Here is a 21,134-nt window from a genome sequence, read left to right as displayed (position 1 = left end):
TGGCACCTTACTAATTTTTCTTCTTTTCTTTTCTTTACAAGACCCAACAAATTGCAAATACCAATGTCCTATTCTTTTATGTGAAAACAAAAATTATGATTTAAAAGATAAAACAGAGAGATTTTAAACAACAACAAAATCTTTAAAAAATGGAATTTTATGTAAACTGAACAAAAATGGAATTTTATTGAGTTGATAATTGATAGCAAACTGAACAAAAATGGAATTTTATGTAAGCAATTTTAAACTAATAAAACTGTCTTGTGCTCGTGGTCGAAATTATAAACTATAGGGTTTGGGAATAATATTGCATGCATGGAAGAAGGTTCTTTAATCATTTCTGAGATTAAGATAAAATATTATACTATTAATTAACCAGAATATTAGTATATTTATCTGATCGAAACTTCGTTAGAATTAAAGGAATATTGTCAGATATATATTGTGATTACTACAAACTATTTAATATTTGTGCATTTTATTTTAGTCAATGATGGTGAGAAAATAAAACTATGAATAATGTGACAAAATCAAGCCGCCTCACATCATATAAACATAAATAAATAAATGTTACTCCCTCCATTCTGAAATAGTTGTCACTTTAGAGAGATTTTTTTGTTCCATAATACTTGTCACTTTAGAAAATCAAGAAAGCATTTATTGCTATTTTTCCACATATATCCCTATCAATTCATTGAAAGAATACAAAATACAAATAAAGAGCCATACTAATTAATGTTAACAAGTTTCAAGAAGGGCTAATTTAGTAAAGATACTTATAATTGTAGACATATTTATTGATTTCTTAATTTGTGTGAAAATGGCTAAAGCGACAACTATTTCAGAATGGAGGGAGTATGATGTATCATAATATAAATTATTATTTAATTCCTGAATGTTGCTCTAATCATAGAGATATATATATCATTGTAATTTAGCGGTTTGGAATTGATTTTTCTCATTTTGTATAGTTTAAAAAATTAAAAATTATAGTGACTGAAAAAGGGAAAAAATATATTAATAGTAAATTAACTTTTTCAATTTTTTATTTTGATGTTTGATTTTTTAACTCTTTTGTATTATTGTTTTGTTAAAAGAAACATATCAAATAAGTACTTTTAGGCTTTTAGCCGTCTTTTGAACCATCAATATACTAAAAATAAAAAAGAATCTCGTTTTTATTTAAATTTTTATATTATACAAATGAAAATAATTCAATAATATTATGGAAAAAATATACACTTATATATATAAATAATTAAAATGATAAACTATGTCAGTAAATTTTAAAATAATGTATGATCTTATTAATAGTTTCGTAATTAAAAAAAATTAAATATACTCATTTTGTATAGCTTAAAAAATTAAAAATTTAAACCGTATACTACAAGAAATCCTGCTTTTAGCGAAAAATTGCTGACGGATTCAGTCTGTCTGCAAATGGCTCGTCACTAAATCTGTTGAAAAGCCCGTCGTTGGCAATTTAGCGAAAGTTGGCATATATCGCTAATTTTTCAAGCTTCAATCCGCCGCTAAAATTAGTGAGGATCAAAAGAAAGGCGCTATAACTCCTTCCAACTATAGCAACATAAATCGTAATAAAATATTAAGCATTTGACTCGATCTCGCAACTTAAAATAACATTCTAGTTAATAAAATTTAGAACACTTTCTTCTCCGTCACAAAGATTACTTTTTATTATATTGTTGAGTTTTTATGGTGATGTATTTTTTTCCTCTTTGTGTAAAAGATTTTTTTGATTTCGATCAAAATTTTATTTTTCCGAGCGATACTTGCATCAATTACGATGAATTTTTTTGGTCCATTTCAATTTTTTATGATGCTTTAAACTTTTTTGTTACAATTTTTGGTTATTTCAACAACTTTTATGATGGTTCTCATTTGCATATTGCAAATTTTTGATGGATTAAAAGATTTACGTAACTTCACCGCAATTATATAGTCATTTATTTATTTTAAGAGTAAGGTGATATACGATGAAGATGTTTGTATTACAAATACATACATTTTTTGTATGTCATGTCATCAAATGTTTTCAAAATTTATATATGTAAATTTTGAGCTAGTATTTTTTTTAAAGAACTTAAAAGAAAATATGTATAAGAAATTTAAGGGGTGACTCCCACTTGTTACCATCAACTACTACTAATTAATCGATTGGGACAACCTTTGACAACTTGGGTATAACATTAAATTCAACCAACTCGTGAACCCAACCAAATCATAGACCTAACCAACTCATGAAATTCTTAGAAGTGACGCTCATTCAAATAACATTAAAACCTCTCAAATCTTGACAGTTGACTTCATTTTATTTTCTGTAAGGACTTTTTTTATTTAAACTTCAACTATTAAAAATGTTATTAACTTAAAAAAATTATATCTTATTTATTGATTTTATTTGATAATATGCATAGAAAAAAATTTAGATTAAACTAGCGAAGAAAAATAAATTAAAAGACCGATCATGAAATTATGAATAATCGGACTTGATATACAAACATCATACATTTAGATTAAATACAAGTACTACTAACTGAGTTTGATATGACAACTTAAATTCATCTTCTACTGGTTTAGGCACGATGGGATGGAGATGGTTTCCGGCTTCTAGCCGGACATCATCTTGTTCCTATCAGGTCGTTATTTCCGTTTCTCCGTTTTTAATAAATTGCTTATTTATGGAATTTTGTGTGGTTTGATCTTTCCTACTAAATTTTTTGAATGGTTTGTTTGACATAAAATTGTACTTCCTAGATCCTTAGATCGTTCAAACTTTTTTAGCGATTGTTCAAATTTCGGATTTAAGTTTTTGAAAATTCAATTTTTTATATCGTTCGAAGTACATTAGCAGCAGAACAAGAGATAAATAGAAATTCTAAAGGTGCAATTGGTGTCAGAATATTCTCAACACTTGAATTCATTCTGCATTATAACACCTGTAAAGTTTGTGTTTTTTAATTTCGATTGTTGTTTCGTTTTTTTTCGTGGATCAATTATAGCTTTTCAGTTATTTTTTTGTTTTTTTATAATTGATTTGTTATGTAATTTAACCATTTAGGCTGTAATCTATTTTCTGCATTAATATATTGTCCTTTAATAAAAAAATTGAGTTTGACATGTAAAATTTAAATATATTTATAATACGGAGTATACGATATGACGCATATTAATATATTTACCTAAACATGCTAATGGATCAATCTACTTTAAATAATACATTCAAATTCATTTAAATATTTAAATAACATATAATATAATTATGAAAACATATGAATTTATTTAATAAAATATAAATAATATTAATTCTTTTTGTAATGAATAATATTATAATTACATATTCTAAGATAATTATATAATTATATAATATTAATTAATATTTAGTCAGATTCAAACGAGTAAGATATGTTTAGATATAAAATTAATTGTTTTACAAATCAACCCGTTAATAATTCAATTTTTTTTACATCGCATCTAAATTCGCTCAATTTTGTATGGTTGTATCATTTAATCATGTCGTGTGGAATTGTCACCTCTAATTAATATTTTGTGTTTATCAAATTTTTAAGACATACAAAAATTTGAGAATGAACAAAAATGAAAAGCTAAAAATAAAGTCAAATAAAGTGATGAGCACAATAAATTGTGTAAGAGTGGAAAGGAAACAGAAAATAGAAAAAATAGGAAATACAGCTTTAGCCAACTTAATTAGCTTAATGAGCAAGCATAATTACCAATTCAATAACCCACAGATAAACCCTACGCACCAGCATACACTCATCATTGTCATCCATTTTATTTATTACTCAATTTTTTAACCTATACTATTATATTTAATAATTAAGTTTTAAAATAAACTAAAGACTTAATTGTTTTAAAAATTATGAGTTTTAGCATATTTTATAATTTTAATATAAATTTTTAATTTTAACAATTTAATGCATAAATAATTTCTTGTTAACTTCAAATACCAAGCAATTTTTTCTTTTAAAAAAATACTTATATGAACGCCGAAATAAACGTTGTTCCAGCATCCACATTGACATTTTTTTAAATAAAATTTGCTGGGTGTTTAAAATTTTAAAAATTGAAAAATTGGTGTCTGACATTATTAAAACTGAAAGTTCGGTTTAACATTGTAAAACAAGTTAAAATTCGTAATTTTTATATTTTAAGCCTCAAATCTATTTTTAAATTAATTATTAAATATAATATATTAAATGTGAGTAAGATTAGAGATTTTAAAATTTTGACTCATAAAAAAGTTAAAATATGGAGATTTTAAAGGCTAAATTTATTTTGTACCCCTTAAACTGTACAAATTTTGATTATCTAATCCCTCACCGAATTGCTGAAACAATAAAAATTTAAGGACTTTGTTGCTGAAAAAAGTAAAAGTTTAGAAAATTAAAAGAATAAAATAAAAAATAAAAAATTAAATAAATAAAAATCGTATAGTTTAAGGATATTAATTAGGTTTAAATATTCCTACAAATAAACAAGGTCATTTTCAAAACTCAAACCATTTTAATGGTCGGTTGACAAAAACTAAAAAAATTAAAAAAACCCATAGAAAATTTTAAATTATTTAAAAAACGCGTAGAGTACGCAGTAAATCAGAATATATAATCTTCCTAATCACGCGGCATCGCCTTCTTTGCCACGCACTTTCCCTCTCCGTTTATATTACCTTTTCTTCATCATCACATACCCTAAAAAAAACTCTTAAATTCTCTCACGCATTTTATCAAACACATAAACTACAACTCAAAAATTTCAAAAACAAATCCCACATGCTGCGCACGTGTTACCGGCCGTTGGAGCGTTGCTTCGGGAGGATCGGCGGAGGAGCAGGCGGAGATGGGTTGTTGTGGCATGCGGAATTGAAGCCGCATGCCTCCGGTGATTATTCGATAGCTGTAGTGCAGGCGAATTCGAATTTGGAAGATCAAAGTCAAGTTTATACGTCACCGTCAGCTACTTATATTGGTGTTTATGATGGGCATGGTGGTCCTGAAGCTTCTAGATTTGTTAATAAACATTTGTTCCCGTTTATGCACAGTAATAATTTATCTCTATTCTTTTTAAATTGTTTTATTTAATGTTTTTTTAATTTGTTTGTTTGTTTTGTTTTGATTTGTTTTGATGGGTATTGTTGTAATTGAAGTTGAAGTCTTTATCTTTTTGCAGTATTTATTGTTGATTTTGTTTGTGAGTGTAGCATGATTTTTATTGTCTTTTTCTGTTTTTTTTTTGTTATGCCATAATGATAATTCTGTTAAATTAGCTTAATTTTGTTTTTGTTTCTTTTTTCTTTCAAAAATTGATTTTTTTTTGTTGCAATAAGAAGTGTTGTTTGTGATCATTCTATGCTCTAATTCAGTAATTGTCAAAAGATGAACCTGTTGTCAGTTTGCATACAAGTAATTTTAGTGTAAAGAGAATGGCCTGCACGGATTTGGTCTAGTTGTCTAAGGCTCGGCCATTTGGGCGCCATGGTCGTTGGTTTCAACCCAGGCTACTCCCTTTCTAATAAACATTGTAGTTGGGATTAGGTTGCTGGCCATTATAGCCCGAATTTGCCACATCCCGGAGTTTGACAATGATCATTGGTTTCGGCTCGGAAGAGTGGGTCCTCATTACTAAAAAAATGAGAGAATTCCTTTCAGATTAGTTGCTTTTTTGGTATTTGAAATACTCCATCCGTCCCAATAGAGTTGTCCACTTTGAGAAATTTTTTTGTCCCAAAACTCTTGTCCACTTTCAAAAAGTAACTAATTTTTACACTCAAAATCCTATATTACCCTTATTTAAAATCCACTAATGAGTCTTTTGAAAGTAAATTGTAAGTGGACCCTATATTAAATAGGGGTATGACAAGAAAAGTAAGGAAAATTTTACAAAATCCATAAACAATAATTATTTTTCTTAAACTGTGTGATAAATGCAAAGTGGACGACTATATTGGGACGGAGGGAGTAGTATTATAGGAAAAATTTCATGATATTAAATAATTTGGCTGCCAAAAATTTGGATTGGACTTGCTTCTTTAAGTATAAGAATTCACTTTCTATGTTTGCTTGTTTGTTTATTTCTCATAAGCAAATTGTCTCTTTTGGTTTTAATGACAGAATTTGCTACGGAGCAAGGTGGGTTATCGGCTGATGTCATAAAGAAGGCGTTTAATGCAACTGAGGAAGAATTTTGTCATTTAGTGAAACGATCAATGCCAATGAAGCCGCAAATTGCTTCTGTGGGATCATGTTGTTTAGTTGGTGCAATCACAAATGATACATTATTTGTTGCAAATTTAGGGGACTCGAGAGCAGTTCTTGGCCGTAAAGCTTTTGACTGTAAGAAAAAACCATTAGTAGCAGAGCGGTTATCGACAGATCATAATGTCGCTGTTGAGGAGGTTAGGAAGGAAGTTGAGGCACTTCATCCTGATGACTCACATATTGTGATTTACACACGTGGGGTATGGAGAATTAAGGGTATAATTCAGGTAACCTTCGATTTGAACATTTCTTCTGCTTTTGGTTATCAACTCCAAGATTATCATTGATTGAAATTGTTAATTTTAGGGTAGTAAAGAATGCTTTTAAGTGGCATAGTTGTCATTTTGGATTTGATTCGCATGATACTACAGTCGTGCAAGGGTTGTTTGAGTTTCACAGGTATTATCTGTGAGTTGAAATGCTGATATGATGATTATGAATTATGGTGACTATAAATTGAGGATCAGTCCCATTGTATAATCGCAGATTGCTTATTTATCTTTTTGTCTATGTCCAGTGCTGCCTCCTAGTTAATCATCTCATTCAACTCATTGAAGCAGTAAATCTTCCATGATTGAGATGAGTATCTTCCCGAAATGTTAAGATAGCAATTTTTTTTTGTTTTTTTTTGTCGTTTAATTTAGTGTTGGTCCTGGTGGACACATGGAACCTTATGCTAATATCTTGATACGAGTGACGATGCATAATTTCCTTTTGCAGGAGGCTGGCCATTACTCTTTTTTCCCCTTAATTCCTCTGATAATGGAAACACGGAGAAATTTCAGTCTAAACCTTTCTTTTTTTCCCTGCTTCAGGTTTCAAGATCTATTGGCGACGTTTATCTGAAGAAACCTGAGTTTAACAGAGATCCACTATTTCAACAATTTGGAAACCCTGTTCCCTTGAAAAGGCCTGTAATTTCAGCAGAACCTTCGATAATCATAAGAAAGCTCAAACCACAAGACTTGTTCCTCATCTTTGCTTCAGACGGCCTTTGGGAACAGTTGAGTGATGAAGCAGCCGTAGATATTGTTTTCAAAAACCCGAGAGCTGTGAGTGTCTCGTTGACTTTCATCTCCTTAATTCTTGGTTTTATTTCAACTTTTGAATTAGGCATTTGAAATTTAGATAGGATCATTCATTAGAATAATTCTGTTTCATTCTTATACAAAAGCTTGATTTAATCTATGCAACAATTTTCATGGCCCCTCCGATATGGATATATCTTCAGGATTTATTATAATCATGTTCATACCCGCTCTTCGATCGAAATAAATTTGTCTAATTTGCATCGAAAGTGGATGTTTTCTATCAAATACTTGTTCAGATCTCGAGTAGTTTCCTAACTAGGATATGTGCTCTGTATTTACAGGGGATAGCTAAGAGATTGGTGAGAGCTGCTCTTCAAACAGCTGCAAAGAAAAGAGAGATGAGATATGATGATATAAAGAAAATCGACAGGGGAATAAGGCGTCATTTTCATGATGACATCACCGTGATCGTAATGTTTCTCGATCACAAAAAGGGCAAATCAGGCGGTAAATTGAAGCATAATGCTGTCGGCTGCACCAGTGCTCCTGTCGATATTTTCTCCCTAAATGCAGACCAAGTGGAGCAGGATCTACTTCACACAATTGCTTGAACGAGTAAAAGAACCCCGGAAGGGTGATACTGACTTGTTGATTTCTAGGTTATACGATACAAAGTTGCGAATTTCGATTTTCGGGTTTTGCTTCTACTGATGTTGATGGCAAGGATTGAAGATGGAAAGAACTGAAAGATTGTAGATAATTGGTTGATGCGGATGGAACATGGAACAGGGAAAAGGACCAAATTGCCATAAGACTTTTTCCATATGAAGATCTAACCATATTTTTGTTCGTTATTCTCTTCTGATTGTTAATTGCTCAGAATTTAGTACCAATTTTGTACTTGGTTTCTGTTTACAAATTTTGAAAATTGCAATTTCTTTGCAGTTGCATACATTTTCCGTGGTTTTTATGCGATTGAGGCACAAAATGTTATTTGTTCATAAGCCCTTGTGAAATTGGACCAACTTAAATTGGACTAACTTAAATTGGACTAACAAAATAATAGCAAAAAACACAGCTAGTGAACATTTTGCAGGGAGCTCTGTCACTCCATGGCTTTAATTATTAGCATGTACTTGATCAAATGTTTCAACAAGTTTTCCAGCTTATGTGATGTCTAATGCCTGAAATTAGAAACAAATGAACTAAGCAGGGTGTGAACTGCCACAAAAGATGAACTCATTACGGCTGTAAGAATTAGTATAAGATTACATGCTCAAATATTTATATGCACAAAAGATGGTGTACCAACTAAAGAATGAAAGCAAAGACATGCTTCATACCTCTCCTTGCCACAAAGTAATAAAAACCGATGCAATCAAGGAATTGTAACCAAACATACGAGAATAATTAACCCTATTTTGACAATTTGCCCCCTCAACTTGTAAGCTAATTGTTCTCTAAATTGGCAATTTCCCCCTCAATTTGTAAACTAATTTGTCCAAATGGGGTTTAATTGTCCATAATTACCAAGTTCATGACTAATTTGTCCTCAAAAATAATTTATGTGTTAATTTCCCATTACTTACAAGTTGAGAGGTTAAATTACCACTTAAATCTATATCTATCTATAATAACTATCTTAGAGCATCTCCAATGACACTTTTTATAATAGAGAGTATCTTTTGCAAAATAGAGAGCATCTCAAATATAAAGAGTATGATTTTTAATTTTAGTCCAATAAACTCTCTAATTCATAACTTTTTAATTTATGTTATTTTTATAAATAATAAATGATATTAATCTATTAATTTATAAATTATTTATTTTATTACTTTTAAATATTGAAAATAAAATAAAATTATTTTTTCAAAAGCAAAAATCATTAAAATCTTTTTAAAATTTGAAATTTTATTGATAAGATTTGAAATAGAGAGTGAATTTGGCTCTCTGGAGAGTCAAGTTCACTCTCTTTTCTAAATTTTAAATATAGAGAGTCCATTGAAGTTTATATTTTGCATCAAACTCTTTAAATTAAAGAGTTTTACATTTTTAAAGAGTTTTACATTTTTAAAGTCGATTGTCCCAGTGGACGATCGTCCTCGGGGAACGATTGTCCCAATGGACAATCGTCCCAGGAAGACGATGGTCCCAGTGGACCATCGCCAGAAGATGACGATGGTCCACTGGGACCATCGTGCCTCATGGACAATGGTCCACTGGGACAATCGTCCCTCGGGGACAATTGTCCCTGTGCACCATCGCCATCTCCAGACGATGGTGCACAGGGCCATCGCCATCGCCGGGCGATGGCCCTTAAAAAAATAAATAAAAAATTTCTTTTTTATTAAAACAGTTAAAAACGAAAAAAATTAATTACCGGAGGTTCCCGTCTTTTATTTCCTGTTGATTGCGACATAAATCGGCTCCGGTTATTGTCGGGATTTTAGGTTGAGTTTGAAAGATTTTTGAGTTGAGAGGATTTTTGTTTTTTTGTTTTTGAATTGAAATTATGTTAGGGGCATTTCAGTCAAAACTTGGGCGGTAGGTAGTAATTTGGGGCGGCGAATAGTAAACCCCTTATTTAATTGAAAATTACAAGCCATTGCTTAACCTAGGTTATGACTGTTAAACTCCATACTTTGCAGACCATTTTGTGTTCTAATGTTTTGAAAAAATTGGCAGAGGATGATAAGTTGGTAAGTCCTAATTCCTAAAGGTTTAATCTTTTTATAGCATAATCTCAATTCTATGGCATACTTTCACTTATAATTCAACGCTAATCATCTGTTTTCATAGTTGTCTTTGCTAATTATTTTTTATGAATATATAGATTGCTCTAACTAGCTCTTAGATAATAAGTAAAACACATTAAAGATCACTTTTGTTTTGTACAGTAAAATTATTATCGAGAATTTTCTTCCTCCATTCTTAGCGAGATTCAATGAGATTAGGGTATGGTAATTTTATCTTTAATTTTTCGTTCATATTCTTATTATTTTCATTTTATTGTAGGATATAATTACATATAACGGAATTCATGAATGGAATTGGACTTGAATTTTTAGTATATGTAATGTTTAGGCAAAAGTTATTTTTATATATTGAATTTTATTTCTTTAGTGCTTTTGTAATGTCATAATTTGAATTATATTTTATTTACATGAATATTTCAGTTCAATATGTGTTCAAATTATTGAATTGATTAATAATTACATCAGTTCTTTTTTTTTTATCATGTATTTGTTATTAGTTAAGTTTGTTATTCTACGATAATATTTGTTAATAACTAAATCAAAATAATCTATATATTATATAATTGAGAGGACCAACGGAGCCCTCTCATTCATTCTCACCAAATAGAGCATTCTGGTAGTCTCCAACTTTTTTAAACTACCTATTTTACTTTAAACATATATTTAGTAATTATTTAACCTTTTTAATTTAAGTCCAACTCCTAAATTTAAAAAAAATTCAAAGCCTGGATAACAACTCGTATAGAGTATCAATCTCTTCCCCTTCCATGATTACCAAGTATTGAATCCCATAGTGAGAAAACTATAAAAAATCCTTAAGTTTTTTTATAATCTCAAATATTTTCCTAATTACAATTATAGTTTATGATGTTTGGTCATGAAATTGCATGATCACAATAATAGAACTGTTTATTAAATTTCATATTTGATATGTTTCTAAATTTGCAAATCTAATTGATGTTATTTCAACAATAACAATCATTATTTAGACTACAAATTAAAATCCAGAAACAAAAATTAAAATTTTGTAAATAAAACAACTTGTTCATCAGTAAATATATAAGAACCGAAATGGTAGAAATAATGATATCCCCATTGAATGATACTTTTTTATCCTTATATAACAATGCGGCAATAATGGCTTAAAAATATTGATGATGATGATTCAGCAATGGTTTTCATCTTACTTTAAATTTTTGATTGTTTACTTTGATTTCATTCTTTATTGTTGAAATTATATTTATTAATATCAATAATTATAATAGTTATAATTGGATTCAGTTATTCAAAACTAAACAATTTCTTATTGAGTTTTACAAATATTTTGTTAATCATATAAACCAACACTTCTGCTAATAACTGTTTTTATATCATATACTGGTTTTAAGCTGGACTTGTCTTTTAACTTTTCTATGAAAGTTAATATTGATATATTATTATTCAGGCAATTAAATCCATAAACTATTTATTTTCTAAACACAGAAAAACATATGCTGGTGTTAGTTTGTTTTCATTTTGATTGTTTGAATGCATGTGACATCTTTAGATGTTTACATGAAATGTTTCAATGTTTTTCGATTAATGATGAAAAGGCAAATAAAAGTCACGGAACAGAAAACTATTTAGTAAATATTTCTGAGATGAAAGATTTTGAGGCAGCAATTCAATACTGATCAATGACATCACTATTATCCCAAATTTTTGCTACTGCCTTACTCCTTACATTTAAGGTTTGTTTATTTTTGGTATTTTGTTTTATAATTCAAGATTGTTAATTTTACTACGGTAACTTAATTTATTAACAACTAAGCAATTACTTAAGTATTATTTTGTGATATGTTAATCTTTTTCTTTTAGAAAATTCATCCCCTATTTGGGCGTTTTTCCCCCTGTATGGGAGTTTATACCATATAAATGACTTAATATTATATATAATTTTTATGATATTTAATTCAGCAAGAGGGGCTTCTCATTTGGCCCCTCTAGCTCACATCTCTCCTCGACTGCCTCATTGGACACTCAGGTACTATTTATAGCACATTAACCGCTACCAACTGTAAGTAATTTCTTCATTTTTTATTATTTATGTTTATTGTTCGTTATTGCTACCGTTCGTTTAATGTGTAATTGGATGGCTCAAAAGTAGCCGCGAAGTCCACTTTTAGTTCTTTTATTTCAAGAGGGTTCATTATCTTCATGAGATGACCTTTCTTATTATATTTATATATTGTTATCTTTGGCAAAAAAAAAAAAAAAAGTAGCCTTAATTTAATTTTTTACATCAATATTTTATCTTCTCTCACCGATATTTTATTCGTTATTTTATTCCAGTAATTGTGCTTCTTTAACATCAACTTCCTAACTATAATTAACCTCATTCCATTTGATAGAGTTTGGATAAAATCAAACTCTCTTCTGTTAGTTACAGCTATGCTTATCTATATTCAAATATAGATTCTGTTGTATTTAAATTGTATTCCCTTATCACTTAAGGATTCTCAAATCCTTATCACACTTGTATATATATTTTACATATCAGTGAAATATACCTATCGATTCTGCAATTGTTTCATGGTATCAGAGCTTGAAAGTTCAGAACTAACAAGTCTCTCAAAATCGATCCTTTCTTTCCCTAATCATGTCAAGAGATGGAACCATTATTTCTTCCACCTCCTCTGCTTCTTTCACATCCATTCCGAACATATCTCATCAATTGTCGTTGAAACTCTCTGCCTCCAACTATCTGCTTTGGAAGGCTCAGATTTTACCATTGCTACGCGGTTTGAATGTTGCCCATCACATTGATGGCACCAAACCACCGCCGCTTCCAATTCAATCTGACGGCATAACTCCTAATCCAGACTATGCCTCGTGGTATTGTTATGATCAACTTGTACTAAGTTGGATCACATCTTCTGTTTCTGAATCGGTATTGACTCATATTGTTGGTGCCAGAACAGCTTTTGAAGCTTGGCGCAAGATCGAAACAACTTATGCATCCGGTTCAAAAATTACAATTCGACAGCTGAAATCACAATTATTTCGGCTTAAACGAGAGAATGATAGTATCTCAACTTACATGGGCAAGGCAAAGGAGTTGTCTGACAAACTTGCCTCTCTCGGTCAGCCAATCTCTGATGATGACCTCGTACAGGCGATCATCGATGGCTTGGGTAGTGCTTATCGTCCGTTTGTGCGTTCACTTGAATCCAGGCACACGGATGTATCGTTCGACGAGCTGTTCGGACTTCTATTAAGTGAAGAACGTCAATTGAAAATAGAGAGTGATGTTGAACCCTTTGCTCCAACAGCTCACTATTCTGCACGACAAAATTCTGGAAATTACGGCAGAGGAAGGGGACGAGGAGGACGTGGAAACCGAGGCCGAAATCAGCCTAATTATTCTGGTAATTCTCATGGTACCTTTTCATACAATAATGTTAACAATTCTGCCTATAATGGACAGCACAGTTCTGGATCCAACAATCAATCTCAAGGTTCAGGAGATAATAATGGCAACTCTCTACCAACTTGCCACAATTGTAAGGGACTTGGTCACATCTCACCTGTATGCCCGTCTCCAAAACTGCGAAAAGGAAACCGACCACAGTCACACTTTGCATCACCTACCACCAACCCTAACCAACCATGGATTGTGGACTCTGGAGCAAGTCATCATGTGACGTCTGAGCTTGAAAATCTTGCACTTCATTCTGAATATCAAGGAACCGATGAACTCACTCTAGGTAACAATACTAAATCATCTATTCTACATTCTGGTTCATCGTGTTTTTCTCTAAATAATCATTCCTTTCGGTTTAATGATATCTTGCATGTTCCGGATTCAGCTAATAATCTTGTGTCTGTTCATGCTCTAACCAAAGCTAATCCAGTTTCTGTTGAATTCTTTTCTGATTTTTATGTTGTGAAGGATCTCTTAACGAAGCAGGTGAAATACAAAGGCCGGAGTGAAAATGGTTTATACTTCATGCCGATTTCTTGTCCTCCATCTCCTCCACAAGTCAATTCAGTTTCGCTTGGGACTTGGCATGCTCGCCTGGGTCACGCCTCTCTTCAAACAGTTTTGAAGACTTTAAATACACATTCTATTCCTCTTTCAAATAAAGTAGTTCCTGCTTTGTGTCCTGCTTGTAGTACAAGCAAAATGTCTAGGTTACCGTTTAAATTGTCGAATTATCAAGCACAAGGACCTCTAGATTTAGTTTGTTCTGATGTTTGGGGTCCGTGTCGTGTCACAACTGTTGATGGATTTAGATATTATGTTCTATTTTTTGATCACTACAGCAAATATTCTTGGATTTATTTTATGCAATATAAATCCGAAGTTTTGTCTATTTTTATCAAGTTTCGAACGATGGTTGAAAAATTCTTTGGCAGGCCTATTAAATCATTTCAATCTGATTGGGGTGGTGAGTATAGGGCATTAACTGATTATCTAATTTCAAATGGTATTGAACAGAGAAGTTCGTGTCCTTATACCCCAGAGCAAAATGGATGTGCAGAACGAAAACATCGCCATGTTGTTGACACTGGTTTAGCTCTTTTACATCATGCTCACATGCCTTTAAAATACTGGAATCATGCCTTTGATACTGCTTTGTTTGCCATTAACAGGCTGCCCACACCTACTTTGTGTCATAACTCACCTTTTGAAAAATTATTTGGTAATTCACCTGATTATCAATTTTTAAAAGTTTTTGGTTGCCTATGCTATCCGTGGCTTCGCCCTTATAATAATCATAAGTTAGAAGATCGATCCAAACCATGTCTTTTCCTTGGTTATAGCAAGTTACACAAAGGTTATAAATGTCTTCATCTTCCTTCCAATCGTATATATATCTCACGCCATGTTATTTTCAATGAACAGGATTTTCCTCTGAAATCACATGATGCCACATCAACATCTGAAGTCTTGCCTCAAGAGTCCACTTCAACACAAATCCTGCTCCCCGCTACTATACCCACAGCCAATCCTCCACTTACAGAACCTGCTTCTTCTCCATCTCTTCTAAACACACCCACTTCATCTCCTTCCTCTCCTGCGCCACAAGACTCACCCTCAACTATTTCCCATCAGCCAATCCCTACCCAGACGAAACCTCCCCAAGTTCCTTTGACACCCAACATCATCGTCACTCGTTCCAAAACCGGTCACCTTCCTCCTCCAAAGGCTTATACGGGCAAAGTCTCAATTTTATGTGAACCATCTTGTTACTCTGAAGCCGTACGACATTTAACTTGGCGTCGAGCAATGGAAGAAGAATATAATGCTTTATTAACCAATGGCACCTGGCAGTTGGTTTTACCGCCCACCAACGCTAGTGTAATTGGATGTAAATGGGTGTTTCGGATCAAGAAAAATCCAGACGGAACTGTTGCTCGCCATAAAGCACGCCTTGTGGCAAAGGGATTTCATCAAAGAGAAGGAATTGATTACACGGAAACCTTTAGTCCGGTAGTTAAACCTTCAACAATTCGGCTTGTATTATCTATTGCTGTATCCGAGAAGTGGTCCATTCAACAGTATGACGTATCCAACGCTTTTCTTCACGGCACTCTGCAAGAAACTGTGTATATGAGTCAACCTCCTGGATTTCTTGACTCTTCTCACCCGGATCATGTCTGCTTGCTCAAAAAATCCCTATATGGACTGAAACAAGCACCACGCATGTGGTTTAAATGTTTGACGGATGTGTTACTACAGCTTGGTTTCAAGGCATCTAAAGCGGACACTTCACTTTTTATTTTTCGAAATCAGCATACAGTTGCATTTTGTTTGATTTATGTGGACGACTTGCTTCTTACTGGTAACAATACCAATTTTCTTGCTGATGTTTATGGGGCGCTTGGGCAGAAATTTGCAATCAAACAGTTGGGTCGTTTAAGCTATTTCCTCGGTCTTGAAGCATATTGGCAACCTAATGGTCTTCTTCTCACTCAAACCAAGTATATTTCAGACTTGGTTCAAAAGGCTAATATGGGTGATTGCAAAGGTGTTTCTACTCCTTCCAGTCCAACTGAAAAGCTGAGTTTGCATCAAGGGGAAGTTTTTCAAGATCCGAGTCTTTATCGAAGTATTGTTGGCGGCTTACAGTACTTGATGTTCACAAGACCAGATATTGCTTATTCGGTTAATAAAGTTAGTCAATTTATGCATTCCCCTACTATAGTTCACTGGGCAGCAGTCAAACGCATCTTACGGTATGTTTCAGCAACTAAATCACATGGTCTCTTATTTTCTCCTACAACATTTGGTCTCACTGGTTATTGCGATGCGGATTGGGGAGGATCTATTGATGACAGAAAATCAACATCAGGTTATGCAGTCTTCTTGGGTTCCAACCTTGTTTCATGGTCCTCTCGAAAGCAACGTACAGTGGCCAGATCGTCTACCGACGCCGAGTACAGAGCAGTGGCGACTATTGCCTCTGAAATGCTTTGGCTCAAATCAGTCTTAACTGAGCTTGGATATAAACCTCAAATACCTCCACGCATTTGGTGTGATAATTTGAGTACGACTTATTTGACTGTTAATCCGATTTTCCACTCTCGCTCCAAACATTTGGAGATTGATTTTCATTTTGTCCGGGATAAGGTGAACTCTAAGGACCTCCAAGTTTCCTATATATCTTCTGTTGATCAACTTGCTGACGGTTTAACAAAGCCATTGACAAAGCAACGATTTCAGACAATGCGAAGCAAATTGCATGTTCATCAACGTGATCATGCATTTGAGGGGAAGTGATAGAGTTTGGATAAAATCAAACTCTCTTCTGTTAGTTACAGCTATGCTTATCTATATTCAAATATAGATTCTGTTGTATTTAAATTGTATTCCCTTATCACTTAAGGATTCTCAAATCCTTATCACACTTGTATATATATTTTACATATCAGTGAAATATACCTATCGATTCTGCAATTGTTTCACCATTCATACTGCTTCATCAATTTCTTAATCTGAGATTGTTTCTATAATGACACCAGAACAAGAACCATTGTCTCAACAAATGATGAGACTTAAAAACTATTTGTTTTTTTTATCTTTGCCCTTCTTTTATCTTTGCCCATGATAAACTGTAAATTAACTGAAATTCTGAGATAATTTAACGATTTTATGTAAATGGAGATCAAATAAAACCAAGGGAGACATTAATATATTCAAAGGATTAGAGTTATCTTATATTTTGACTAACTCATTAGTCATTCGTTTATTGTATGTTTTATTATAACCTTGATTATTTGTTTAAGTTGCCAACAGTTTTCCAATGGTGATAGACTACTTAAACAGATGCTTATAGTTTTCACTTTTTTGAAAATCTATTGTGAATTTATAGTCATTAATTCATGTATTCCAATTAAATTTAAATTGTATTTAAATCTTAATTTGTAGATAATATATATATATATATATATATATATAATTCTAATCTGAAAATTTAAATTTCAAATTTTTCATATAACATTTTTAAACTTACTGAATATTCATAAGAATGCTTTATTAATAATAGGTAGAAATTCACAAAAGCTTTTATAGTAGGTAAAATTAAAATGATATTAGAAAGAGTTCATTGCAAATAAATACTATATAAAATAAAAATAAATAGTTTGTAGAAATTGGATCCTAATAAATACTTTTAGTATTATTGTTAATAATAAATAATTTATAAGAGATGAGAAATAAATAAAAATTTATAATTTAAACTTATAAAATAAATAATTTATACGAATTAAAAGTTCATCTGAATATAATATAATTTTAAAACCAAATTCTTTTAAAATAATTATTATTTTAATAAAAATTAAGCATTTTATAAATTAAGTAAACATTTAAAAATATTGATTGTTTATAGAAGCTGAGTTTTTGACGAGTATTATAAATACTGAAAATCATTGTACCCGATTCATAACTTGCTATAAAAACTGATTTTGTAGTTATATTTGAGATGAGATACACAAATCATTTGAGAGTACCAATACCGATAAAAAGTTACAAAAAATGTATAAATTTGTTTGACATTATTTTAATGAATTTTTACTAAAATTAAATATATATTTAGTTCCGCGTAAATACGCGGGATTGCGACTAGTGTAGTACATATTATACGTTGAAATGGTGACATTCCATAGATATAAGTTCACTTAATAGTAAAGTTACACCATTCGAGTAGCGTAGATCCTTTACAAGAGGTAGACTCTGTCTCAAATTTAAAATTTAATATAATTTAGTTGATATAGTTTTACTCAAAGTCTAATTGTATGTAAGAATCTAACTATAATTTAAAAAGTAATTAGCGAATTTTTTTAATATAAATTAGTTAGTATAGTTTTACTTAAAGTCTAATTCTAATTAGACACATATTCGAGCCATGCAATTTTTTGAAATTCAATTTGAATAAAATAACATAGATAAAGATATTACAAATTAATGAAGAGTTTAACTCCAATTTATATTAGAAAATACAAAATTAAAAACAATCTCTTCCAAAAAAATATAAATTAAATTATATTAGCCTCAATTAATTAAAAAATTTATTATAATATATTTAAAGTTTAAGCAGTATATTTAATAATTTGATTAATATTTAATATATACAACGGATCAGATAAATATCATTGACAATTAAAAAAATTACGAAGCTATATTCAAGTTTAATTCTAATAAAAAAAGTACACTCTTAGTTATTAAAATTACACATGTAATAAATTTTAAATATTAAATTTAATATTGAAAATATGCGAGGAATAATCCAAAAATAGTGCAAGAAGTGGTTAAGAGTTTCAACAAAAATTAAAATCCAGTAAGAGTTCGAATTTGTAATAATAACATCAACTAACTCCTTGATATGTTTATGATTGGATTGTGGCATGTGATTATGTGCTTGGTAACTCAAGTTTTGGCTTAGTGCTTGGTAAAGTATATATATGGTGACCATATTGTTAACCACATCAATAACAATCGATAAAAATCAGAATTTTAAAATTAGTCTTTAAAATTAAATTTAACATAATTTAAGAGTAGAATTAAATATAATGAAATTGGAATACTATAATAATTTTAAATTTAATATAATCATCAAAGGATTTGAATACGGGTTTAAGTTGAATAGGTTTTTCAAGCAGTTTTATTAGTCTTTGATAGTTAAAAAAATTGACAAAATTAAAACAAATTTGATTCTAATAAAAATAATAATCAACTAAGAGTTTGTTTTTAATATAACTCTAAATTAGTATATACTAACATTAGTGATATTACGATTCTTACAAGATTAATTAATTAAAATTTATAATCATATTTTTTACTTTTAATTATAAATTTGCTCCGCAACCTAATATAAAAGGAAGTTGTTGGGTTTATGGGAATAAACGTATAATTATTTTCTGCTATAGTCAATTAATATAAAATTATTAAGTAATGTAATTTTAATAGAACACAAAAAATTAAGCAGGAGTCTGAGCGTAGGATCGATAGAGTTAAAAAAAATGATTAAGAGTTAGAACTCTGATAAAAAAACATTATCAAAAGATAACTCTTTATAACTATTAACATTAAGCAGTGACAGAGTCAGAGTCAAAATTTAACTTTGAGGAGGCCAAATTACAATAAGTATTATATGAAACGACAATATTAACGGGTCATATAGGTATCGCTCACGTGCGTAGCACGTGGCGAAAAACTAGTACTATATATAAAAGCACGGATGGGGGGGACAGGCAAAATTACCAAACAATCCTTTTAAAATTATTACTAATTGATTATTTAATTGAAGGTTTTATGGTAATTAATTAATTAATTAATTTTAATTGAAATTTAAGTATTTGAGTTAGAATAGAATTAGTAAATGATTTGAATAAGAAGCTAAGTACAACGAAAACTATTAATTAGTACAAAGTCTATTGCAACTAATATTTAATATTTGAAAGTTAATATAAATTATGGTTAATTTTTATTTTAATTGGTGGATTGTTGTTTGTTTATTGAGTTATTAAGGAAAACCGTGTTCTTTGTTGTTGGTTTTTGTTAATTGGGTTGTTTATTTGTTGAGTAATGAAGAAATTTATTTGTTAATTTGATGTTGTAATTTGTAGGTTGTTAAAGTGTATGTGTCTGTTTTTGGAGATGTAGAAGAAAAGAGGTTGCGCTTGCAGTTGCAGGGTTAAAGGCGAAAGCTAAATATGAAGTTGCGATTGACTCCTGAGATACGGTTTGTAGAAGATGAATCTTTTGAGAGAGGAAGTAAAGTAAGTCCTTTTACTATGCTTGGTTTCTGCCTTGAAAATATTATTTGTAAGCATATGTTTAATTTTTGTTTTAAAGCACTAAGTCGTGAAGATTATTATTATTCATATAAATATTATTTGTTTTGCTTAATTATAAATACAAATATTATTTATCAATAAATATAATATTTTTTATATATATATTTGTTTCTGTTTAGTGGAGCTTTTATTTTAATTTTTAAAAGAGATTATATATTGTTAAGAACTATAAAATACAATGAAATAAAAAGATGCTATAGTATCTATAATTTAAATTCAAGTAAAAATTAATTATGATGAATATTTAATAATAGAATTTAAAAATATCAGTTATCAGATGAAAATAGTAATAGTAATCTATAGTAATTTATTTTTAGCGTAAATGCACCAAAAATCACCAATTTTTACGTGTTTTACATATTTAACATAAACTTTAAATTTTGGCATGAAAGTATTCCATTTTTTGCAATTAAGACAAACACCGTTTTGAATGTAACGAAATCGTTTTGAATGTAAAATGACACCATTTTCAAAAGAGACACATTGCAAAAATTATAAAGTTCGTGTACTTTTTTGCCAAAATTAAACATTTATGTTAAATATGCAAAACACGCAAAAATTGGTGAATTTTGCTATATCTAAATCTTCATTTGTTCAGGTAAAATGTCTATTTATCTTAGATTAATTCATGTTAATTTTTTTAATTAATAATAATAAACTTAAAATAATATTACTATTAAAAGGTAATTATCAAATATTATTTATTA

At 30.4% G+C, this 21,134-nt stretch overlaps 1 protein-coding gene across 1 annotated transcript; it reads left to right on the top strand.

Moving 5' to 3' along the window:
• The first annotated feature begins 4,673 nt into the window (after window positions 1-4,673).
• On the top strand, window positions 4,674-8,284 carry LOC126660677 (probable protein phosphatase 2C 63). The gene is made up of 4 exons (XM_050354285.2): window positions 4,674-5,082; window positions 6,153-6,526; window positions 7,115-7,351; window positions 7,672-8,284. Exons 1-4 carry the CDS (start codon window positions 4,815-4,817, stop codon window positions 7,939-7,941), a joined length of 1,149 nt encoding a protein of 382 aa, XP_050210242.1. The 5' UTR covers window positions 4,674-4,814; the 3' UTR covers window positions 7,942-8,284.
• The last annotated feature ends 12,850 nt before the right edge of the window (window positions 8,285-21,134 follow it).

The sequence above is a fragment of the Mercurialis annua genome, linkage group LG8, assembly GCF_937616625.2.
Source record: "Mercurialis annua linkage group LG8, ddMerAnnu1.2, whole genome shotgun sequence".
Taxonomy (NCBI): domain Eukaryota; kingdom Viridiplantae; phylum Streptophyta; class Magnoliopsida; order Malpighiales; family Euphorbiaceae; genus Mercurialis; species Mercurialis annua.
The sequence above is the reverse complement of the archived record's forward strand: the minus strand, read 5'-3'. Positions and strand labels throughout refer to the sequence as shown.

Excerpts from the sequence above, each read along its gene's own strand:
- LOC126660677 (XM_050354285.2), top strand. The coding sequence starts at position 4,815 with ATGCTGCGCACGTGTTACCGGCCGTTGGAGCGTTGCTTCGGGAGGATC. Across the intron at positions 5,083-6,152 it reads TTTGTTCCCGTTTATGCACA|AATTTGCTACGGAGCAAGGT; the intron begins GTAATAATTTAT and ends TTTTAATGACAG. Across the intron at positions 6,527-7,114 it reads GAATTAAGGGTATAATTCAG|GTTTCAAGATCTATTGGCGA; the intron begins GTAACCTTCGAT and ends TCCCTGCTTCAG.